Source organism: Protobothrops mucrosquamatus, unplaced genomic scaffold (genome assembly GCF_001527695.2).
Source record: "Protobothrops mucrosquamatus isolate PMUCROS unplaced genomic scaffold, P.Mucros_1.0 scaffold1006, whole genome shotgun sequence".
Lineage (NCBI taxonomy): Eukaryota > Metazoa > Chordata > Lepidosauria > Squamata > Viperidae > Protobothrops > Protobothrops mucrosquamatus.
The window spans coordinates 93,048-115,438 of record NW_015387242.1 but is presented as its reverse complement, the minus strand read 5'-3'; the positions used below and the strand labels follow the sequence as shown (position 1 = coordinate 115,438).

General features: G+C 35.7%; 1 protein-coding gene across 2 annotated transcripts in view; it reads right to left on the bottom strand.

The window, feature by feature from the left end:
• Positions 1-22,391, bottom strand: part of LOC107290921 (contactin-4-like) — a 159,511-nt gene that overhangs the window by 71,959 nt on the left and 65,161 nt on the right. For both annotated transcript variants that reach the window (XM_015819863.1, XM_015819864.1), the window contains exons 4-7: positions 20,869-21,053; positions 14,826-14,962; positions 13,094-13,223; positions 2,082-2,232 (exon numbers count right to left, since the gene is read on the bottom strand). In XM_015819863.1, the coding sequence (XP_015675349.1) occupies positions 2,082-2,232; positions 13,094-13,223; positions 14,826-14,962; positions 20,869-21,053 (603 nt within the window). The remainder of the gene's footprint in view (positions 1-2,081; positions 2,233-13,093; positions 13,224-14,825; positions 14,963-20,868; positions 21,054-22,391) is intronic.

The window sequence follows — 22,391 nt, the reverse complement described above, 5'->3', positions numbered from 1 at the left end:
CCTTTAAGGGGAATATTTTCATCTGTTGTTGTAAATATTTCTATTACAGCTTAGTTATATTTTCCCTACTATTGCACAAGGATATTCTGTTTTGGCAAAGTCTTATCAACTTCAGTTTTGCCTAAGTTATAAAAGTCTTATCTATGTTGTACTAAAACTGTTGCTGCTATTACTTTCAGCCTGCATCACAGGGCAACAATTTTTGAACTAGATATGTCAGATAGGCTAATATACAGAATGCATCTGACTCCCACGAGTCCTGAGGGAATAAAATTTCACAATCTCCCAGTTCATAATCCCTTGCTCCCTTCTTCATTCAGCAAGTAAGAAATTGATTCATCATGGAGGCAGCATCTGAACATGAGACATGATTTACTGCATAAAATACCTACAAAGTTGTTGTCATTATACCAAACAACACTGAAACTTAACCAACATTACAACACATTATGTTGAGAAAACAAAGAGATGGTTTGCCAATAATTTTAGAGTCATTGGTAAGTTGAGTCACAGCAACTTTTTTGGGGGGGGAGTCTAGTTGCCATGACAGACAACTCTACCTGGATGATTGAGAATCTTTTATCAACATTTTCAGAGTCATTGTTTCATTGCTTCTATGAGAGTTTTCAATACATATTTTTCTCTCCTCTAGGACATGATGGCTGGCATCATCAGCTCTAACAGCAAACAACAAGATACTACAATGTGTTATTATGCATATCAAATGATGAACCAGAGGACGACACTTAGATTGAAGATGAGAGGCTGAATTAACACAAGAACAATCTGCTCATGGTCATTTTTTTTTCTGTTTAGATAAGGAAGTATCTCTGAATGAACCATGGGACATGGATTGCCTAAGTCAAAGGGAACACCTTCCCCATTTGTTTGACCTCAATACTCTTGGCATTCAGGAAATCTGTACAGATGCTTATCTTTCACTAAGTTTTGCTACCAGGCCCTTGCACATCACCATGGGAGACCACTCAGAAACTTTAGCATTTGTTGTAGCTCCTAACATGGTGGGGCCATTAGTATTAATCTTGGCGTGGCTAAAGAAATGGAACCCCATAGTGAATTGGAGAAGGGCGCTTGAAATTCCTGAAGAAGAGAACCCCTCCCCCATCCAAAGGAAAGGGTGGGAGGCATGGACTATGTCGCGAATCAGCCTCCACCCTCAGCGAAAAGGAATTGCAGAGCCTCCCACCAGAATATCAAGATCTGGCCGAAGTGTTCAGTGAACAGAGGTCAGATGAGCTTCTGCCCCATCAACTAACATACTGTGCCATTGAAATTAATCCAGGGGCCAAGCTTTCAAAACCGAAGATGTACTCCATGACCCCAAGAGAACTTAATGAACTTTGTAAGTTTATTGAAAAGAATCTCTATGTAGCCAAAAGCGAGCTAAATCCAACCTCCCCCCCAAATCAGTTGACCCTTATCTAACTCCTAGCAAGTGTTAACCATTAATTGTAAATATTCCTTTGGAGGTGTAAATTAGTTTAATTGGACCTTTACCTATGGACCTGATCTTTCACACCTGACAGCATCAATTTTAATACTGTAAACTTCAATGAATATAATTCCTACACACAAAAGCTCTTTTGGGGTCTTCCATAGTTTTTAAAAATGAAAAATGGTCCTCAGAGAAAAAGGAATCACTTTAAGAAACATTTACTTGAACAAAATAATAAATGCATCTAGTATGTTTACTTCTTTATGCACATTATAAAGAATTGTCTGAAATATTTTGATTGATTTTTGAGTACAATTGCTGGACTTTACAGCTGCCAATCATTTCTTTATAATATGTTAATAATTAATTTTAGAAAGCTGAATAATAATGACAAGTAGCTGTAAAGTTCCAGGGAGATTACATTCTGATAATTTGTGAAACGATTTCAAGTAAAAATAGTGATCTTCAAAAAAACTGAAGAATGAAATAACATACTATGTGTAAGTTTGTTCGTTTTATCTAAAAGTTGAATACTAGTTCCCGATTACTTTTTTTTTTCAAGCCAAATTTCAAGGAAGGGCACACAAAACTCAATAGCAACACAAGTTGTATTTTCATGCATTACCTCTCACTTTCCTTTATGATCTCTTTTCCTTTCTTCCAAGTAAAAGTTGGCCTTGGAGAAGCTTTAGGCTTACATTCAATGGTTGCATCACTACCAACTTTAACAAAAGTTATTTTTTTTAAGAAGGTTTTGGAGAAATCTGGACCCACAGCTGAAAGATAACAGAGAACTCAGAATTAATGAAAACCACCATCAAATTGTCTTGAAATAAATGTTGACTTTATTCTGAATTCTTTTAGAATGTATCATTATTGGTTTACATAATTAACCTTCAGAATATCCCCAAACCACAGTTAAAGGTGATAAATAAAACAAGTGGAACATTGGTTTTCATTAACTAATTTGTTTGGTACATTCTCTGTATTCCTGAAAAGCTATTCCAGAGACTGACAAATCAGCTAGGACAATGAACATTGTGTTCTGGGTAATCACTGAAAAGGGTTGTAATCTCACACCAATTAAACGTTGGATGAAAAACAATGTGATTATGAAATGCTTTCTACACGTTAATTTCAGTGATACTAAACATTGGTTTTTGTTCCCTAGGAATTTCATGACCTTCATGGTTGCTCATGGCTATAACATTAAGTAATAACTTGCATCTGTAAAATAGCTATCACAAATCAAATAATGCAGCCAGAACTTTCAAATCACCCCACATCTTCACAAAACAATTTGCAATTTGTTTTCACATAAGCAATTCATATCTCTGTGCTCTGTCTCCATCCTTGCAAATAAAGCTACAGATTAGCAGATGACAAATAATAATCTATGAATGAATGAATGAATGAACATATACTAACTCTGATTGGCTACTTACTGTGAATATAGTTTTAGATTTTGAAATCTGCAACTAATTCTACCATATTGTCTTAACACATTTCACAAAGAACTATTATTAAATAAAGTACTGTGATATACTGTAGGACTGGACAGGGACATCTGCAGAAAGATTAAAAAAGAAAAACAAAATGGCAGATGGACTACATAATTAAAGCCCTGACCCTTTTTAATGCTTGTGATGCATATTTAAAAGGCATGAGGGTTTGGTTGCACAGTTCTGCCTGCATCTTCAGTTTTTAACCCTCATCCCACAGTCACCCCTAGGACTAAAATAATGTGATTCATTTAGTATTATTAAATCTTCCACATTCCTTTTTTAAATATATACTAGTCCTATACCTCTATGTGGCCTTTTCCCCATATCCAGTTAATGTCTGTATTGTGCCATCTTATTCACTATTATATCTAAACATGGTTTCACAAATAAACATTTATTTATTAAGCCTATAGGAAGCATTTTTCCTTGAAAACAAGATCTATTTATCTTTTGCTGAGGTGGAGAAAGGGAAATGATTCATTGCATTCTCCTACCCAAAACTGATTTTTCAGTACCTGACTGCACTGTAGCTTAGCTTCTAAAGAGCTATAAGGTAGTGAGGCAACAAATGTGTTGGGTAGCTTCTGGGGGTGAGGCTTTGAAATAGACCTGGAGAAAACCTTTTCTCTGTAATTTATTTCTAGGTGATTAGTAGGAGATCTATTCTGTATTTCCCCTGATGTAATGTGAATCAACTTTTCTTCAATAGCTGCAGGGTTCACAATGGCAAATGAATGTTTGTCATATCAAGCATCTAGTGAGGGAAAACTGATCTAGCATTGAGTAGTAATAATGATTTAAACAGCCACTGAAAAACATGAGCTCAAGGATGTTTTCCATCAGATTTATTGGCTCGCAGAATAAGTGATCCATCACGCCATCACAGAATCACTTAGGAGATTGGAAGACAGAACATCAAGTGGCAAAGATAAGAGCTGTGAATAATGTTGTGAATAAGGAGACAGAAAGATATTATATAAAAGAATTACAATCAATGCTCCCCCCCTTTCTGTATTAGAAACTATTAGGAAAAAGGCAGACACCAGTATTACCAGAGAGACTAGTTACTTCATTCAAAGTGAGGTAGAGTATATTATTGTATGTGCTCCCTAATTAAAAATCTTCTAAATGTAATAGTCTTTTTCCCTGTTGTGCTTTCACTATACAACTTTATGTTTAATATTTAATAATGTCAAGTCATCTAATTATTTCAGGGAGTGATTTTTTTTGCAAGGTGGAAATATATTTCAGGGAGCTTTATATCATGGCTCAATAACCAAGGATTAAACACTTAAAAAACTATTTCCTAATATAGAATGTCACTTGATTCAGCATCTGGCCAAAAGAAAAAAAAATCAAACTGAATCAAATCCAAAAAGGCCTCTCTTCTAGAAAAAAACTATGTTGTTATAGAACATTTTAGAACTGTAACACAGACCTTCAGTAAAAAAACAGCTCCTTCGGTTTATACTTTTGATTCTTGGAGTTTTTCATAGATGGGGAGATAATTCTCATTTCCAGTGAGGAGAGATTGGCAAAATGTGCCTCAAACCTTTATTGCCCTCAGTAGAATTAAATTCATATGCTCTCTAAAAATCCAAATACTTTTTTTTTCAAATTCATACAAGTAGTCCTCGACTTAAGACCACAGCTGAGCCCAAAATTTCTGTCGTTAAGTAAGACATTTGTTATGTGAGACTTCTGGTTTGCCGACGCGGCCACCACGGACACTGGAAGGTGAGCTCTGTCTTCCACATCCGAGTTCGCGCTGCTGGGGGACCCTGGAAAGGGTCAAAATCACCCTGTAGGGGTGACAAGCAAGGAGGGGACCCCTGCTTGATCGCGGGAGGGCGGTAGCCCTTCCGTTCGATCCGAGGCAGCCCTCCAAACCAGCAGATGAAAGACCGGCCATAGAAATATGGCCGTTCACTAGGCTGCAGATAGCCGAAGTCAAACTTACCACCAGGCACCTATAAACTAGCGGGGATGAGACTGGGTGAAATCTGAACCTCTCTTCAATCCTAACTATTTTTTCTACCTCTATAAGCTGCCCAAAGTATTTCCCCCCCCCTGTGGAGAGAGGGAAGAAAAATTCTATCCCAACCTCTAAAAACAGCGGCGACTGACTATCCAGGGGAGCTTAAAACTCTGAAAGAATAACCTGATTCTAACTGGATTTCTATCTTTCTAAAATTTGAGGACTAAAAGATTTCTTATTTTTATTAAAGATTTGGCTTTTTACTTACAAAAAAGAAGTAAAATTGGGGAAAGGATTATAAAAATTTTAGACTTAAAAAAATCTTAAACGGTATGGGCGACATTTTGTGGCTAAACCTGATATTGCAACTTATTATTGTCTAAAAGAGACTTAGCTTGAAGCACAGACTATAGATAAAACTTTTGCAACCTTGGCAGATATCAGCTGTGAGAAGCCCAACTGTGTTCTATACTCAGTGACAAAATTATTTTCTCTCTCTGAGTGTAAAGCTTTTAATTTAACACACCACTAAGAGAACATGGATGAAGATCAGGAACAGATTCTCTTTATGTTGAAAGCAGTTTATGAAACTATTCTTACAGCTTCTGATGAAATAAGAGGCTATAGAAAAGAACAAGATGTCAGCCTAGATATACGAATACAAACTTTGATTACAACTAAAGAATCAACTACATAGAATATAATAGAAGAAGTGGAACAATCATATACTATGATAGAAGATTCAACTGATCAACAAACACAGTTAATGGAAAACCCAGAAAAGGGACTGGCAACACTGAAAATGGAAAAGACTTTCTGTATAAACCAGAAGAAACCTGAGGATCAAGAACAGACCAAAGGGAAGATAAACATTTCAGGACAACTACGTCAAGATGGAAAAATAGACAATTTGTTAGCCTTCCCAAAAAATGGCAACTGGATGGCCTCCTTTATCTCAAACAATATATATAATAACAGAGGAGATCTATTTGATGACTTAAAAACATGGATATGGAAGGCGAGTTGGCAAAGAAAGAAAGCTAAAATAAGGCTGAAGAAAATTGGGGTTTTGACTTATTAGTGAGGATTAAAATAGAATATACTCAAATAGATAAGATGCGTACTTTGAATACTAGATTTTGTTATGAAATGAGATAAAGAAAACTTTGGTCATTTAAAACTTGGAAGTATAAATATTAAAAGTTAAATTTGAATATTGATTTGTTTATAAAGGTTGAATGTAAAAGTAATTAAGATATAAGCTAAAAATCTATTGATAAATGAAAGAAACATGTTTTTACTTAGCTGATATAATAAGAACTGTACTAGCTTAAATATGAGATAGTAGACATTAAGAGAAAAAGAGAGGAAGTATTTGATGTTGAAACAAGAGAAATTTTGGTTACTAAATTTAAGACATTTGGAAATTAATAGAAAATAAGAATGTTATACTGTATTATTAATTAGATGATGTAAGATGGTGAGAAATAGAATATATTCAAATAGACAAGACGTGTATCCTGAATATTAGACTTTGTGATGAATTGTGATAAAGGGAACTTTGGTTACTTAAAACTTGGAAATTATAAATATTAAAGGTTAAATCTAAATATTAATGGGAAACTAAAAATTGAGAAAAACTAATTAGGACATTGATTGTCTATAAAGACTGAATGTTAAAATAACCAGGATATGTATAAGCTAAAAATTATTGATAAATGTAAGAATGTTATTTTTATTTAATTAATATAATAAGAATTGTATTAGTTTAAACATGGGACAGTAAATACTAAGGGGAAAAGAGAGGAAATATTTAATGTGGTAGTTTAAGACTTGTACTAAAGATACTTGTATGTCATTGAATTATTGATTAACTCAGCCACCATGTTGCTTTTTAAATACTTAATGATCTGGTTATACAGTTTTATCTCATCCTTCTTAAAATTTTCTAGAATACTGATTTCTTTAACATGAATATCTGGAAAAAAATACTGTGCATTTTATTTACTCATTCTAGTATGTTTAAATGTTTTCAACTAAGGAACCTGTTGCGCACATCATTTTTCCTTTATAGAAATAAATGTAGAAATATTGTCCTTATTTTCATTGTTACATCTTTATGCTTAGGAAAAACTTTTTATAGGTACTGTAAACAATTTAACATAAGACAAAATTGAACACTTTTATATTATACATAATTTGTATTTCTTTTAAGTATACTGTACAATAATATATTACAGGCAGTCCTTACTTACACACTGTCATTCAGTGACTGTTCAAAGTTACAACCTTGCTATCCCTCAGTCACATACCTACCATTACAGTCAGTACACATTGTCCTGTGTCTGACCTTTATCATTTTCCCCCCCCTTGCAGAGCAAAGAGGTTGGACAGGAAGAGATTAAAAGAGAGGAAGCAGGCCCATCAGGGAAAATACCCATCAAAAGTGCTGGTGCTGGCAGCCATGAGTGTATGCAAATATAATGAATATGCAAATAGCCTGGTGTATTCCCCATTGTGTGTCTACTTACTCTATTCCAGGGGTGTCAAACTGCCGGCCCATGGACCGGATGCATCACGTGGAAGCCGTGCCCACTCCAGCTCCAGCAAGGGGAAAAAAGTCACGACACGTCATGTGATGCAGCGAGTTTGACACCCCTGCTCTATTTTAAACCATTTTTCTCCAATCTCTCTCCTTGGGGTGAAGAAAAAAAAAAGACCAGTCAATTTCTATAGACAACCTCTCTTTTCCTTGATCCAAACACTCCCCAAACAGACATATTCAATTACAAGAGAGTACGTAGGCACAGAGTGTAGGATACACCAGCCTGTTTGCATAGCAGCTTGTGGCTGCCAACACCAACATATTGCTTTCAATGGGTATTCCCCATTGTGTGCCTGCATACTCTCTTATACTCCCTTCCTCTCCAATGAATATAAAAACAAATTTGAATTTCTTTCTTGTTAATTTTCCCAGTGCTAGGGTGAGCATTCCAAAGGGTGGGGAAATGGTTAAGAAGAAAATAAAAAATAAGTGTGAAATGATTACGGTAGTCTTGTCAGCTTTGAGCCAGCTATCCCTGTGTTGTTCAAGGGATCTAGCAATGAGGAAAAGGAAAACTCAGTTGGGATCACATGATTTCACATTTAGTGACCACTTCATTTAGCAAAGGAGTTGCCAGTTCCAATTGTGGTTGCTAAATGAGGACTCCCTGGAATAGCTGAATAGATTTTAGAGACATCGAGAGTTTTCTTTAGTTCCTTTTATATGAAATAATCTTATATGAGATAAAACTCTCCAGTATGGATCCTATTTTGCTGAACTCTATTGTTCTTTCTTCCAAAAGAAGTGGAAAGATGAGTTTTTCCCTGAAAATATCTATTGATTTTTTCTATTGAAAATATGTATTGATTTTTTTCTATTGAAAATATGTATTTTTTTAACAAGAAATGCAGAAAAAATAAAATTCTGCTTAGAAAATATTTTAAATCTTCTCAGCAGATACAACATATGCCGCTGAACATTCTTTTTCAAACATATAAAAATAACGAAAAGTTTATTCACTGTTTTAAAAATGAAACCTTTTTTATTGAACCTAAGAGGTTTCTTACAGTAGCACAAGTGAACACAATAATATTTCAAAAGTGTTAGGTATAAAAGCAAAAATAGAGTAAGGTTAATAAAATGCAGATTGGGCCAATGTGCTCAGAACTTTTCTGTTGATCTGAAGTTATAATATTAGTCCTAGTGGACAATCACTTAAATATGAGCCAGCAGTGTGCTGCAGCTGCCAAAAAAGCCAACACAGTACTAGTCTGCATTAACAGAGGGATAGAATCAAGATCACGTGAAGTGTTAATACCACTTTACAGTGCCCTGGTAAGGCAACACTTGGAATACTGCATACAGTTTTGGTCAACATAATGAAAAAAAGATGTTGAGACTCTAGAAAGAGGACAGAGAAGAGCAATAAAGATGATTAGGGGACTGGAGACTAAAACGTATAAGGAACGGTTGCTGGAATTGGGTATGCCTAGTTTAATGAAGAGAAGGACTAGGGGTGACATGATAGCAGGGTTCCAATATCTTCAGGGTTGCCACAAAGAAGAAGGAGTCAAGCTATTCACCAAAGCACCTGAAGGCAGGACAAAAAACAATGGATGGAAACTAATCAAGGAGAGAAGCAACCTGTCAGAAATTTCCTGACAGTTAGAACAACCTGCATCCAGAAGTTGTGAATGCTCCAACACTGAAAGTTTTTAAGAAGAGACTGGACAACCATTTGTCTGAAATGGTGTAAGGTTTCCTGCCTGAGTAGGAGGTTGGATTAGGAGACCTCCAAGGTCCCTTTCAACATTATTATTATTATTGTTGTTGTTGTTGTTGTTGTTGTTGTTGTTAGCAACAGTTTTCTCAAGCGATTCTTAAACAACTGGTAGATAGATGCAGAAAATTTACATCAAATTTACACATTACGTGCTCACACAATAGTGCTTTTGGTATTACACCAAGTTGTGACGGCAAACCTATGAAATGCATGTGAAAGGTTGACACACCCACACTGAACAAGAACTATTCTTCCTGTTTGAGTCACCAAAGAACAACAATATAAGAAAAATGTGGCCTTCTACTACTCAAAACCTAACATGGATTCTCACCATCCATTTCAGTACATGATCTGTCATCTTAAAAATTGTGATTGGGGGGACATGAAGGAGACAGCAGTTTGCAAAATGTGATAGAAATATGGCAACTGTCCACTTCTTCCATCCACTACATGGGGTGTTTAAATGTAGATAACTCTTCCTCTTTTATGGGAGTGTGTCTGTATGTGGGGGGGGGAACATCCAGCAGGGTCCAGTTAGGTTCACCATCAGTGCATGAAAGCCTTCCAAATGATTTGGGAGGCTCTGCAGGCTTCAAAAAGGATTGGGAAGAAACTGCCACATAAGAAGCTTTGGATGTTGTACAACAACAGAACCTCTCTCCTATTCCTTAAAATAGCACAACAGGAAATAAAAAAGATGTTATTATTTTAAGAAATAAATTCAATAAAGTCAGCAAGCACTACTTTCTGGGATTCAGGAAGAAGTGTGAAAAAAGTCAAGCCACTTCAGGGATGAGCAGGGAGGGGTACACCTTTTGTGGATCATATTTGAAGTGTGCAGAGAACCAGTTCTGTGATCTAACTCTTACCCATGTGGATCCATCTATACTGATCCCCCTCATTTTTACAGCCCTCCTCCCCTCCTGCAGTATTATTTTTAGTTAACAGCAGGATAAATGTTTCAAACAAATATGCAAATACAAAATTAAATAATTCTTGTTTGGTGCTCCAAAGCACATAAAACAGGGCTGTAAGAAAAGATCTTGTCCTTGACATTATGATCTTTGGTGATCTGCCCAATTAGATAAATCTACTGAAGTGGCAATTGACCCCTTGCCAGAATCTGTTGAGGTTTTACTCCAATTGTTTAATAATCCATTGCAGAATTATTGCTGTCCAGATAAACATTACACTCAGCTCAAGTTCCAGTAAACACATAAACTGAGACATTAACACATAAACACAGTAAAACTGAGACCACAAGGCTACATGCAACTCTTAAACACCTCTGAAAGTTTATCACTGTATCTATAATTTAATATTAAAATTGTGTTTATGAATGCAGCAGAAGAGACTGATTATTAATTGCTATACATGGGGAACAATTAAGTCAATTAAATATAATCAATTCAAATCTTTTATTATTGAGTTATTAGAAAATTTTATAGCAAGGAATAAAATTATAAAATGCAAAAAGAAAGAAAAGGAAGGAAGGAAAAGAAAAAGAAAGAAAGAAAGAAAGAAAGAAAGAAAGAAAGAAAGAAAGAAAGAAAGAAAGAAAAAGAAAAAGATTCCATGAAAAACTACAAATAAAAAAGACAAGCACGCAAAGAAATAAAAAAAAGGGGAAACTATAGATATGTGTATCACATTAATCAAATGTCAAGCAGATTTCTAAATCTGTCTTGGGAAAACATTACTATATTATAAAGTATAATAAAATCTAATCAAATATGAATTACATTAAATCAGCTTTATTTTTATACTTGCCACACTCACTTTATGGATTGTGAATGCAATTTGTGGCTCAGGAGAAAAGAAAAATACCCAACAACAACCCCCATCTTATCCTGTCTAGCTTTGAAAGCCAAGTGGAACCAGTAATTAAACTTTATAATTCACCACCATTAGATGTGGGGCTGAGTACCATCTTTGCTGCCTTCAAAAAGGGGTTGGGCCAATTCATGGAAAATAATGGAGATGAATGACTTTTAACCTTCATGGCAGTGTGTGCTTCCTTATTGAGACCATCTGCTTGGAAACTAGTAGCCTTCCTTGTGCAGTTGGTTGGCCCCTGTGAGATTAGAATGCTGGAGAAAATGGGCCAGTAAGGCATTGCTTGTGTTCTTATATTCGGATCCACTTAGAAGTTGAATGGGAGATAATCAAGAGTAACAAGGGCCACAGGTAAGGCTAGGAAGTTAAAAAAAATCCCTGGGAATGGGATGGCAAACTATTTTTATGCTTATATTTTTAAAAATAAGATAGAAGAGATTACATATAAAACTGGTATACTTGAATATATTCATATATAAGCATTCCTGGAGGACAGTTTGCCCAACCATGTCAGTGTACCTCCACACTTATATAGGGTACATTGTAACATTCCAACATTATTATTATTATTATTATTATTATTATTATTGTTGTTGTTGTTGTTGTCGTCATCATCATCATCATCATTGCACAGTCAGCCAGATGTTTAGACTGGATTTGGCATTTTTCTATACCTATCGAGTCCTTACCAAGGACCTGGGATAGGCAGATGTGGATGTTTGATGGTATTACAGATATCGTTGCAGGATGGAAGCAGTTCCTAGTAAGGCCACCTTTTGCAATTGACTAATGGCAAATTTGTCAATGCCAATGGTGTTCAAGTGGTGTTCCAGTTGTTTTGGGATTGCACCCAAGGTGCCTATTACTATTGGTACTACCCTTGCTTGCCTTTGCCACAGTCTTTCTATTTCTATGTCTTTGGAAATAATAATAATAATAACAACAACAACTATTATTATTATTATTGTTGTTGTTGTTGTTGTTTCCAATCATAGAAATCTTAGGAAATGGTTGGGAGAAGTTAAATAACCCTTCACCACTACTGAGTTAAAAGAGTTGGCAGATTCTGGAACGAAATTGGCTATCCGTTTTCCCAATCCTTATCCTGTTTCCATTGTTTCTATTGCCAACTATTATCAGCTGACTTTGTTACCCTCCAAGTTAATGAGTGAACACAAATCGATTTTACAGAATGAGGCTCTCATTGGGTCATGCTGAAATAAGGGAAATACAGGTTAATGTCAGTGTTATTAAGGGAGGTCTGTGTAACTCACATTCTGCACGAGATGAAGGCAATATCCTAATGATGAAAAAAAAATTGTGCCTGGGTATGACAATGGCATGGTTAGGTCAATAGACAAGTGTACTCTAAACAGGATGAGGGGAAATATAAATAGGGCTTTGGACAATTTCCAGTAGTTCTGCAAGCAATGTTATTCTGAATTGTTTGCCATTATTAATTTGTCATACTGCCTTTTTGCAAAAATAACAAAAGTTGCATAAAATTAATTTTACAATAAATGACTTCACAAAAACAAAACAAAAAAGAATAAAACTATCATTAAAAAGCCAATAAAATAATGAATGCAATTTAAAATGCTCAATTCCTCCTGTCCACCAAAAGGAAAGTGTGTGTGTGTGTGTGTGTGTGTGTGTACGATATGTTCTGAAACTGGATTTGTATATTGTTTGTATCTGTTTACATGCAGTGGACCTCACAACATGTCCATCTTTACATCAGATAATGCACAGTAAAAACTCTTTCATTGCAAAGAAGCAAATTATTGTTCTAAGAATAAATAGTAGTAAAATATGACATAAAACATTTCACATATAGGAGCAATTATTCCCACTGACTTTCAGAAAATGGTTTGGATCAACTTTTCTAGAATTTAATTAATATCACATTAATTAATGACTTCATTAGAGGCAATAAAACAAGTTAAGGCAATATAAACTTTTCAATAGCTTTTAAGTAAAAGGATCTCACCAATTACACTCAGTTCTGCACTGACATAGATGACTCCATATCTATTTTCTGCTACACACTGATACATCCCAGTGTCGGAGAGATTCACACTGGGAATGGTAAGTGTTCCATGTTCTATTTGAAGTCTTTCCTGCAAAATAGTTAATAACATAAACGTAAAAAAACTTTAATTGTCAAATAGGTGGGTAGTGTCAATACTAAGGCTAAAAAAAGTGATATATAATTAGTCATATACAATTAGAATCTTCGCCAACAAAATTCATATCATGTTAAAGGCAAAAGGCATTAGTGAATTGTGATTAATTCCAAAGTTTCTTCTTGTTCTCAGTGATTGGACATCTGAACAATTTTGATTAATAATTCTTTGAAGTCCATTAACCTGAATCTAAAACTACTGCTGTCCTATGGCATGTTATGGCCTAACTCAGCCTGACATGTTCTTCAGAAATTCAGCTTTCTGTTCCCTTGAAGGTTAATGGAAAAGTAATCATATTCAGTGGTGCAAACTGCAAAGCAATTGTATGCACCCCACCAGATTAAAATTGTTATACCCCAAAGATATAAATAATAACCTTTTAATAATCCTTATTTTAGTTTAATGTGATTTAAATTCAGAACCATCTGCAAGTGATCAGCATGAAGAAAGTCACATCAGCACATAGCACAAAAGAATGGACAATCAGGGTTCAGCCTAAGGATAAAGAACTCACAATACCAATAACAACAATAACAAAAGTAGCAGAGTGCTTCTCTACACAATAGGAACGTGTGTGTATTTTAGCAAATCTTAACATGTAACAAATATAATCTTGAAAAGATGTTGGGCTCTTTCTCAATGGTGGATTTGAAATTTAATGTTGCACAGTCTTTATTTGATTGAATCTAGGCAACAACAGTTTCAGAAAGTGCAAATGAGAGCAATTTGCAATTCACTTATTTTTTGCCCTTAAAATTGAGACAATCAAGCGCTGGAATGATCTCCTTTGGTGAGATTAGGAATAGAGGGGTGCTGATGAGATCTTTTCCTTTCTTTCTATAGCTCATTAATCTTTAGGTAGTTCGGTGTGACGCTGCTAATGGTAGGTCAATTCCCTCAAGTTGGCCATGTCAGCAGAGGTCCCTAGAAGTGAAACGGATACAGACTAGAGAGCTTGTTTACATTCCACACAGTTCAATTAAAACTTATACACTAAAAAAACAAAACAGAAAAAGGAGGTTTATAGCCTGAATAGCTATATTCCCATTTTTGCTTTTCAACTTAGCACTTAACAGAGGTTTTGTTACAGGTGATATTTTGTTTGCCTGTGGTGTTGCAGGAGCTGAAAAATTGTGCAGCCATTTTATGTATCTTTCTTCTCCTCAAAGCAAATATGCCCTGCAAAGGAATCCCACAGCTTCTCAGTTCCAATTGATTCCATGAAATGTTTGTCAAAGGGAGAAAATGGTACTTAAATGCCTAACAGTCACTGAGGATTGGTTGAAAATTAGGCGCTCAAGGGCGATTTTTGCCTTTTGAAAAGTATGACTTGAATTACATTGTTTTAACAATATGGAAAGCTCAAGGTGATCTTGTGACATTCACTCAGCACGACAAGAAGTCTGCAGTGGGACAGATGAAACCTTAAGACTACATAGTTTCTGCTGTTTTTCTTTTTCAGTAGCAGTGCTGAAAACAAATCCTTGCAAGTTAATCCCCAATGTCAGAGCATCAACATTGGAAGATTGTTTGTACCTGAGGGAGAAGAAGTTCACCATCCTTCAGCCAGCTATAAGAAGGCTTCGGTCTGCCATTTGCCTTACATTCCCAGTAGATACTTTCTTCTATAGCCACCTGAACATCACTTATTTTCAGAATCCAGTTGGGAGGAGCTGTAAGGAATATAGGGATATTTATCTGAGTAACATTTATTTACTCACTGCCATGATCATACAAATCGTACAAATAAATCTATTCCAATGCTTCCTTTAAAAAACAAATTAGAAATGTGGGCTTAAGACCAAATTGCTGTTTCCGTGTGTGTGTGTGTGAATAATAATAATAATAATAATAATAATAATAATAATAATAATAGTAACAACAACAACAACAATAACAACGACTTTGGTCACTTCTATACATCAAAGATGTTCAGCATGAGGACTGCATTGATTTAGTGGAATTGGGTAAACTGGGTATATCAGCGTTAATACCTGGTACCTGGTAACCGGCTGGACAAGTCTTTGCAGTTTTATTGGCAAGATTTTAAAACTGGTTTGCCATTGGCCTCTTCCTAGGGCTAAGAGAGAATGACTGGCCCAGGATAATCCTTTGTGCCCAAGGTTGGACTAGAACTCACTCTCTCTTGGTTTCTAGCCTGGAGCCTTAACCACTGTCCCAAACTAGCTTTCATGGGTATACCTATATACTGTAGGTATAATAACGTATAATGATATTTCTAATAATGCAATAAAGTAGAATCCCTGAAATACTTAAGCAAAAAACCCAAATCTGGTAAACTAATAAACACTTGTCTTGCTTTATTAATGTTATCTATATATGTCAATTATTTCTATAGATAATTCGGGTTTTTTTGTTATGCATATGATTTGCAAGATAGAGAATGCACAAAAGTATGAAATATTTCACTATCTGAGGGGGAATAAAGCTGCCCCTGAAATCTATCTTGTACCTTATCATATACATGGATCAAATCCTGTAGAATAGGAAGACTGGTTTGTGAGGCTACAAAATATTTAGGTTGTAAGTAATAGAGTGTGTGTATTTTGGTGACTTTCAGTTGTTTCAATCATAATTATAATTTGTATAGGCAAACATAAACAATGGACGAGTAGTATCAATATGGAAAAAATAGAAAAAGCTAATTTGACATTAGAAGAAAACAGCAGTTTAAATGGACTGGAGGGATAAACAATTAAACTGGATTGTGCAGATCCAAAAATAGTGATAAGAAATGTGAAAAATATAGCAATCATGGAGTTAAAGTAGATCTTAAAAAAATCAGAAAATACTTTCTGTGAACCTGAATTACAAATAAATGGACAAAACCAAGCTGCTTTAAAATCAACAAACATTTTTCCCCTGTAGATTTACATGGTTACTCTTGTGGACCATGTTACAATTTATATTATATGCAATATCTAACTATTTGCAGTTAAATAATATCATAAAATAACTTTCAGAAAGATATATCTCAAAATTACTATCAGTACCTTGATTTCAAGTAACAAACACAAATCCCAATGAATAATATGGGGGTATTTTAAAACTGCTAGACAATTAAATATTCTATGGAATGGGAAATAATTAAGCTCTATATAAATATTTGTAATCCATAACAAAAATACAAGAATATATATAATACCAGCAGAGGTCTCCAGGAAACTGGATATTTTATATTATTCCATCTGTATTTAGCCAGATAAAAGAATGTCAAATTTGTCAACTTAAATTTTATCAACATGAAGCTATAATTTTAAACCAATCTCTGTTTTCAACATTTGTTGAAATTGTTGAATAACAATAATTCTCAAAACAACAAAAATACATTTTAATAGTTCTGTTTGTGGTTACTCTTAACAATACTTAAAACACTTTTTAGCACATGCTAGATAGCTACCAGCAGCAAGAAAAATATATCAAGAAGAAAAGTTTAAGGTCTTTTGTTTGAAATATAAAATATACTAAAAAATAAAATATACTAATTTGATCATTATAATTTTGTATTATCATCTTAATTTTGGACTGAATTGTTATTTTGTATCTATGGATTGACTCTGTCTCACACAATTCAATTTACTTTTTTCTCTTCCTTGGAATTGGCTAGTACTATAGCAATTCTGCTTAAAAATACTTGGGTTTGCTCCTTTCTTCTTGTTTATTTGGCTCAATTAAGCCAGGTATTTATTTATTCCATTTTTTTAACCTGCTGCAGTCAAGAAAAGCCAAGGGCCATTGGTCTCTCTTGTCTGTTAAAAATAAACAAGATCTACTAATAATATTTCAACGTTAGCCTGCAAGGAGGAAGAAGAGCAATGCTAAAGAATAAAATAAGACTTTATGTCTTATTGCTGACTGACCACTAATACGTATTGTATGATTTATGTGGTGACCTTAATCATGCCTTGACTTTAATCAATATTTTTGTGACTTAATTACAAGTATATGAAATTTGGGCAAAGTTAATTGATCAACCTAAAAGTAGACCTGTAATTTTTAGGGAAGGGGTCTTTTACTATGGCAATTTGAAATTACACTACTATCTCTTTAGTTTCAGATCTGCCACTAAATTAAATATTTAAAAAACCCTTCTGTTCATGATACTTGATTGCTTCACACTGCCTCAATTTATATACATTGTGTTCCCAGAAAATTTCACCATATCAGGCACACTTCATAATATTCAATACTCTCATTATGCACACGTTCACACCAAAGGAATTTAGAATGAGCTACTTTCACTTTTCTGAAACTCTGGCTACAGATGCAATCAGTTCGTCCCCCCCCCCCAAATGCGTACAATTATAGCCATTCAAAACAACCCTGATACAGTTTCGAAAGTTCAGGATCAGGTCTTCCAGAATTAGCTCAAATCGTTTCATAAGAGTTCCCACTGTAGTTCTAGATGAGATACAAATCTTTATCACCCAATTTTAAGTTTAGGGAGACTAAAACTAGAGTTTGGGTTACTGTAATTTATTTATAACTATAGTATAGAAGATGAAATTTGGCCTGCATGAAAGAATTGTGTTATTCACTTCAACTATTCAAAAAAATGATACTAAAGTGAAGTAAAGTAAAACTTTAGAATATGACAGTAACTCATTTATATTCTAGGGAAAGTTCAGATTTCATAATATCTTTAAGTTGGATGACACCGGAGAAGAAAAACAATCTTTGTGGCAGCTTTGTGAGTAGCAGTGCTAGGTCTAAAATTAATCTAGAGCTGGAGACATAGAATTGGCGCCCTAGCCATATGGCTGAAAATGAGCAATTTTATGGAACAATTTCCATGGAGAAAGAAATCATGAAGGCATTCAAAGCTAAAAAAAATTGCTGTAATGATGGATGCCTTTGATCAATGTCATGCAGTCTCAATAAATGAAAAGAGATGGCATTCCTAGATATTCTCAATGACAGTAACTAAAAGACTGGCTGTGAAACTAATGAGAAAAATGAACCTGGAGGGGGTCATTGCCAGTGCGCTAAATTCGGTGTAAGTTGTCAGCATTGCTATTCCAACTGGGACAAAATTATTTATTGGTCCAAACTGATCGTGCATTAAATATTATTCTTTCAGGTCTATTTTAACTTGACACCCCACCCCTTTTTGGCAAGATTTTGCATTTTGCAAAGTGGTAGTTCCTTTTGGGCATTTATAAACATTGAAATTAAGAGTTCTGAATTAAGAATAGGAGGGAAAGGAAGCTAGAACGGTGGAGGTCTTTTTTGCACCAGTTTGCCTGAATCTTTAATCTGATCAATGCAAAACAGAATAAAACTGTTACTTTCTGTGATTTGGAAAGTATACCTCTATTGACGCAGCATAAAACTGCATCTACCTTTTTTGCAATTGCAGCATTTCTAAGTAACTCAAATTAAGGTTCAGATCAATTTCAATTTGAAGATCCTTCAAACTGTTAACAAGCCAGATATTCCCCATCCTATACTTTTGAGTTCCCGCCATCACTTTGTGATTATTAGTCATTAATGAAATGTTGAAGAATATTGGATCCAGAAATGATCCTATAGTATCACTTTTAGTATCTCACTCTGATTTTATAAGGATTTGTTTCTGAGTACTCTTTGGTTTGGTTTTCAAGCTAGCTATAAATGTTCCTAACATGTTTTCAAGATACCTTTGGAAGTTATCAACCCATTATTTAAGTAGCTTGTTAATCTGACAGATATACATCCTGGTAAGTAAGTATTCCCTGATTATCATTCTATCAAGCTGAAGCTGTAGTTCTGCTCCTAAAGCCTTTTGTTGCTTTTCAATGGGAGTTTCACTTGAAAACAAGTATATATCAGATTTTTAAAAAAACAATCCAAGTCTTCTTTCTTTTTCTCTTACTCTAACCTGTGTTGTTCAGATACTTACCTGACTTACTCTTTCTCCATAGTGAAAGGAGACACTTAGCTATAGACATGCTTTAAGCAACATGAGCTTTCCTACATATTATTTCCAAAATAAAGCATGACCATTTTTCACACAAGCACCAACCTCAAGAATCCTTTTTTAAAAAAATAAAAATAAAAATTCCTGACTGGATTTATTTTCATTCATTATTTCTTCTGTATAAAGCTATTGGCTATCCAACAGTTTTGGCAACTTTTCTTTAAAATTAGAGATAAAACAGGGATGCTAAACTTCAATAGGCTAAATAAATATATAGCTCTTTCCTTTTGGAAAGATCATGGAATACCTTCTATTGCCATGTTTAGCTGGGAGGGATAAAACTTGTCTGGCTTTAAGGCATAAAACAATTGTCTGTTCTTACCCTTAACTTGCTTTCAAAGCACAAACATTTGTGTATTAGTGTCACAAGAATCTTATAACATCCTGGACTGCAGAAATGAGTTATTAGATTTTCACCATAACAAGTACTTGGTTAATAGAAATTGGTATAAGGGGGACATTTGGATCTTTACACGAAGAGGTGGTACCAATGAAAGATCACTCAGAAACAAAAACTTGATGAAAGCAATAAAAGAAACAAGCAGTGCTAATTTTGTTTAAAGCAGACATGTCAAACACAAGGCCCGGGGGCCGGATGCGGCCCGCGAAGTGGTTTCATGCGGCCCACAAAGCCATCCTGGAAACAGTGAGGGAATGGCCCTCACTGCCTTGGCCCTGGCCCAGGCCGGCCGGCCAGGAGCCAATGTACAATTTTCTGGTGGCCATTTATGCTGAAACGCATTCAGTCTCCCTCTGACTTTGTCCTGGTACCCATCATGAACAACCTGGCTAAGGAGAGCAAGCACAGCAGCAGCAGCCTTGAGGAGGAGGTAAGTGCAGCTGGGTGCCCCCTTGGGGAAGTGGGGCTGGGCTTGGTGCCATGGGTGCTCGAGGGCCAGGCTGGGCATTTGATCTCTGCTGCCCAGGGCTCCGGACAGCCCGCACCACCATCCAGCTCCCCCTTGCATGGCCTGAGAGGAACAGTGAGGCTCCTCCTGTGGACCATGCCTTGGCACTTGCCCTCGTTCCACCCCCTTCTGCCAGAGACCCTCAGATCTGTCCCATTCCTGCCCAGGCCCCCACAGGCACCATTGACGCAAACAATGTAGAGCTGGCCATGCCCACCCAGTAGGCCACACCCACTCCATCCACGCCCACCCAGTAGGCTACACCCACCCTGGCCACACCCACCCGGCCCCCCAAGGGCAACTGCAATGCTTATGCGGCCCTCAATGAAATTGAGTTTGACACCCCTGGTTTAAAGGCAGAACTGCCAAGATTATTCAAAACAGCATGTTTTCTAACAGATGATGAAAAAAAAAAAACCTGAAATGTATTGCTTTACAATAGCAGTTTGTTTTTTTTTACTAGGCCAATCTCTGTCTCATGACATACGTTTTTACTTCTTCCACACTTCATAGCCTCAATCAATAAGCCTGTCTCAGAGGTTTTTATTTTATGTAAAATTACACTTGCTGAGCAGATCTATTTACAATACAAAATGTGAAGAGAAATATCAACATTGACATTGCAACAAAGCATTTACTGCATTTTGGCCTCAGCTATAATGAAAATCAGGTAAATAAATAATCTGGGTACCATAAAATGTTAGTTGGCCCCTGGCCACGTTCTTTCCTCTCACATTTTCAGCTAGGCATTCATACATGCCAGCATCTTCCTGCTGAAAGTTGGGAATTTCGAGAATGCTGCTTGATTTGTGTCTCCGAGCTTTTTTGGAGATTTGCTTTCCATCTGTTCTTCTCCAGCTGATTGTAGGAACTGGGCTATTTATGAACAATAAAAGGAAAAAAATATGATGGTAAAGGCTATGTAATTTTAAATGACACATGTATTATTTATTAATAATTTCTAGACAAAACAGTTCCATTATATGATCATCAAAACTTAGGTCAGCTCTTCCCAATGTCTAATTAATTAGGTCAGCTCTTCCCAATGTCTAAGTAATTTTTAAGAGGGGTTTTTAGAGGAGTTTTTAATTATATTTTAAATTAGACAAGTTAAATATTTCATTTTAATTAATTTTAAATTTTGTGTTGTTATTGGTGTTTTTAATTGATTGTCAGCCGCCCTGAGTCTGCAAGGAGAAGGGCGGGATATAAATTCGAACAATAAATAAATAAATAAATAAATAATTAAACTGAGTGGAAATTCTGGAAATACCAAAACATCTTGAAGGTGCTGAGTTAGGAAAATCTGATCTACATCTTCAATTAGTCATATTTATACCTGGGCTGTTATTGGTTATACTTATTATCATGCAATGATGGTGACTTTTTTCACATATCTTAATGTAGGTTTTTGCCTATGATCATGGAGCTCAAAATATTTAGTGGAGAGCATACTGAGAAAGGCATGTCCAATGGGCATATCCTGTGGGCCTGTACGCTTCTGACATTTATGCTAGAGGGTTCTGTCCATTACATACACAATTCTGCATTGATTTTATTCTTTCTGGGAACATATACCATTAATTAAATCTTTCTATAAGCACAGTTTTCCAATACACAGAAATATGATATATTTAGACATAAAGATATCTATTGTCTTTTTCAAACATAAGTATTTTCCCCAAAACCAATCCCCAATCCATCATTCAATTTATTTGAAACTTGTAGCCTATAAAACATGGAACAGCTTCTCCAAAAAGAAACTAATGGCAGACTATGGAATATAAATGCAATCTTGCTAAGAGAAAAATTTGAAATATAGTAATAAGTGTGAGATATGAGGGAACATATTTCACCGTTGGATAAACTGGTGATTAGGAGTAGGCGGCGGCTTGGGAAGCAACCGCTGCCGCGGCACTGGACCGAGTCGTGCCTTTGCGGCCTCTGACCCGGCGTAGATCTCAACTGGCTCCTTGGTTTACGGAGGAGCTAAGAGAAATGAAACGCCGGAAAATAGACGCCTAGAGAGCAGTTGGAGGACTAGCCGAACCGAATCCGACCGAGCACAGGTAAGAGTTCATATTAGATCCTACCTTGTGGCAATGAGGGTGGCGAGGTCTAATTACTATTCCACCCTCATTGCGTCATCAGATAACCGCCCGGCCTCCCTCTTCAGGGTGACCCGCTCTCTCCTTCAATTGGGGGAGGGGGGGA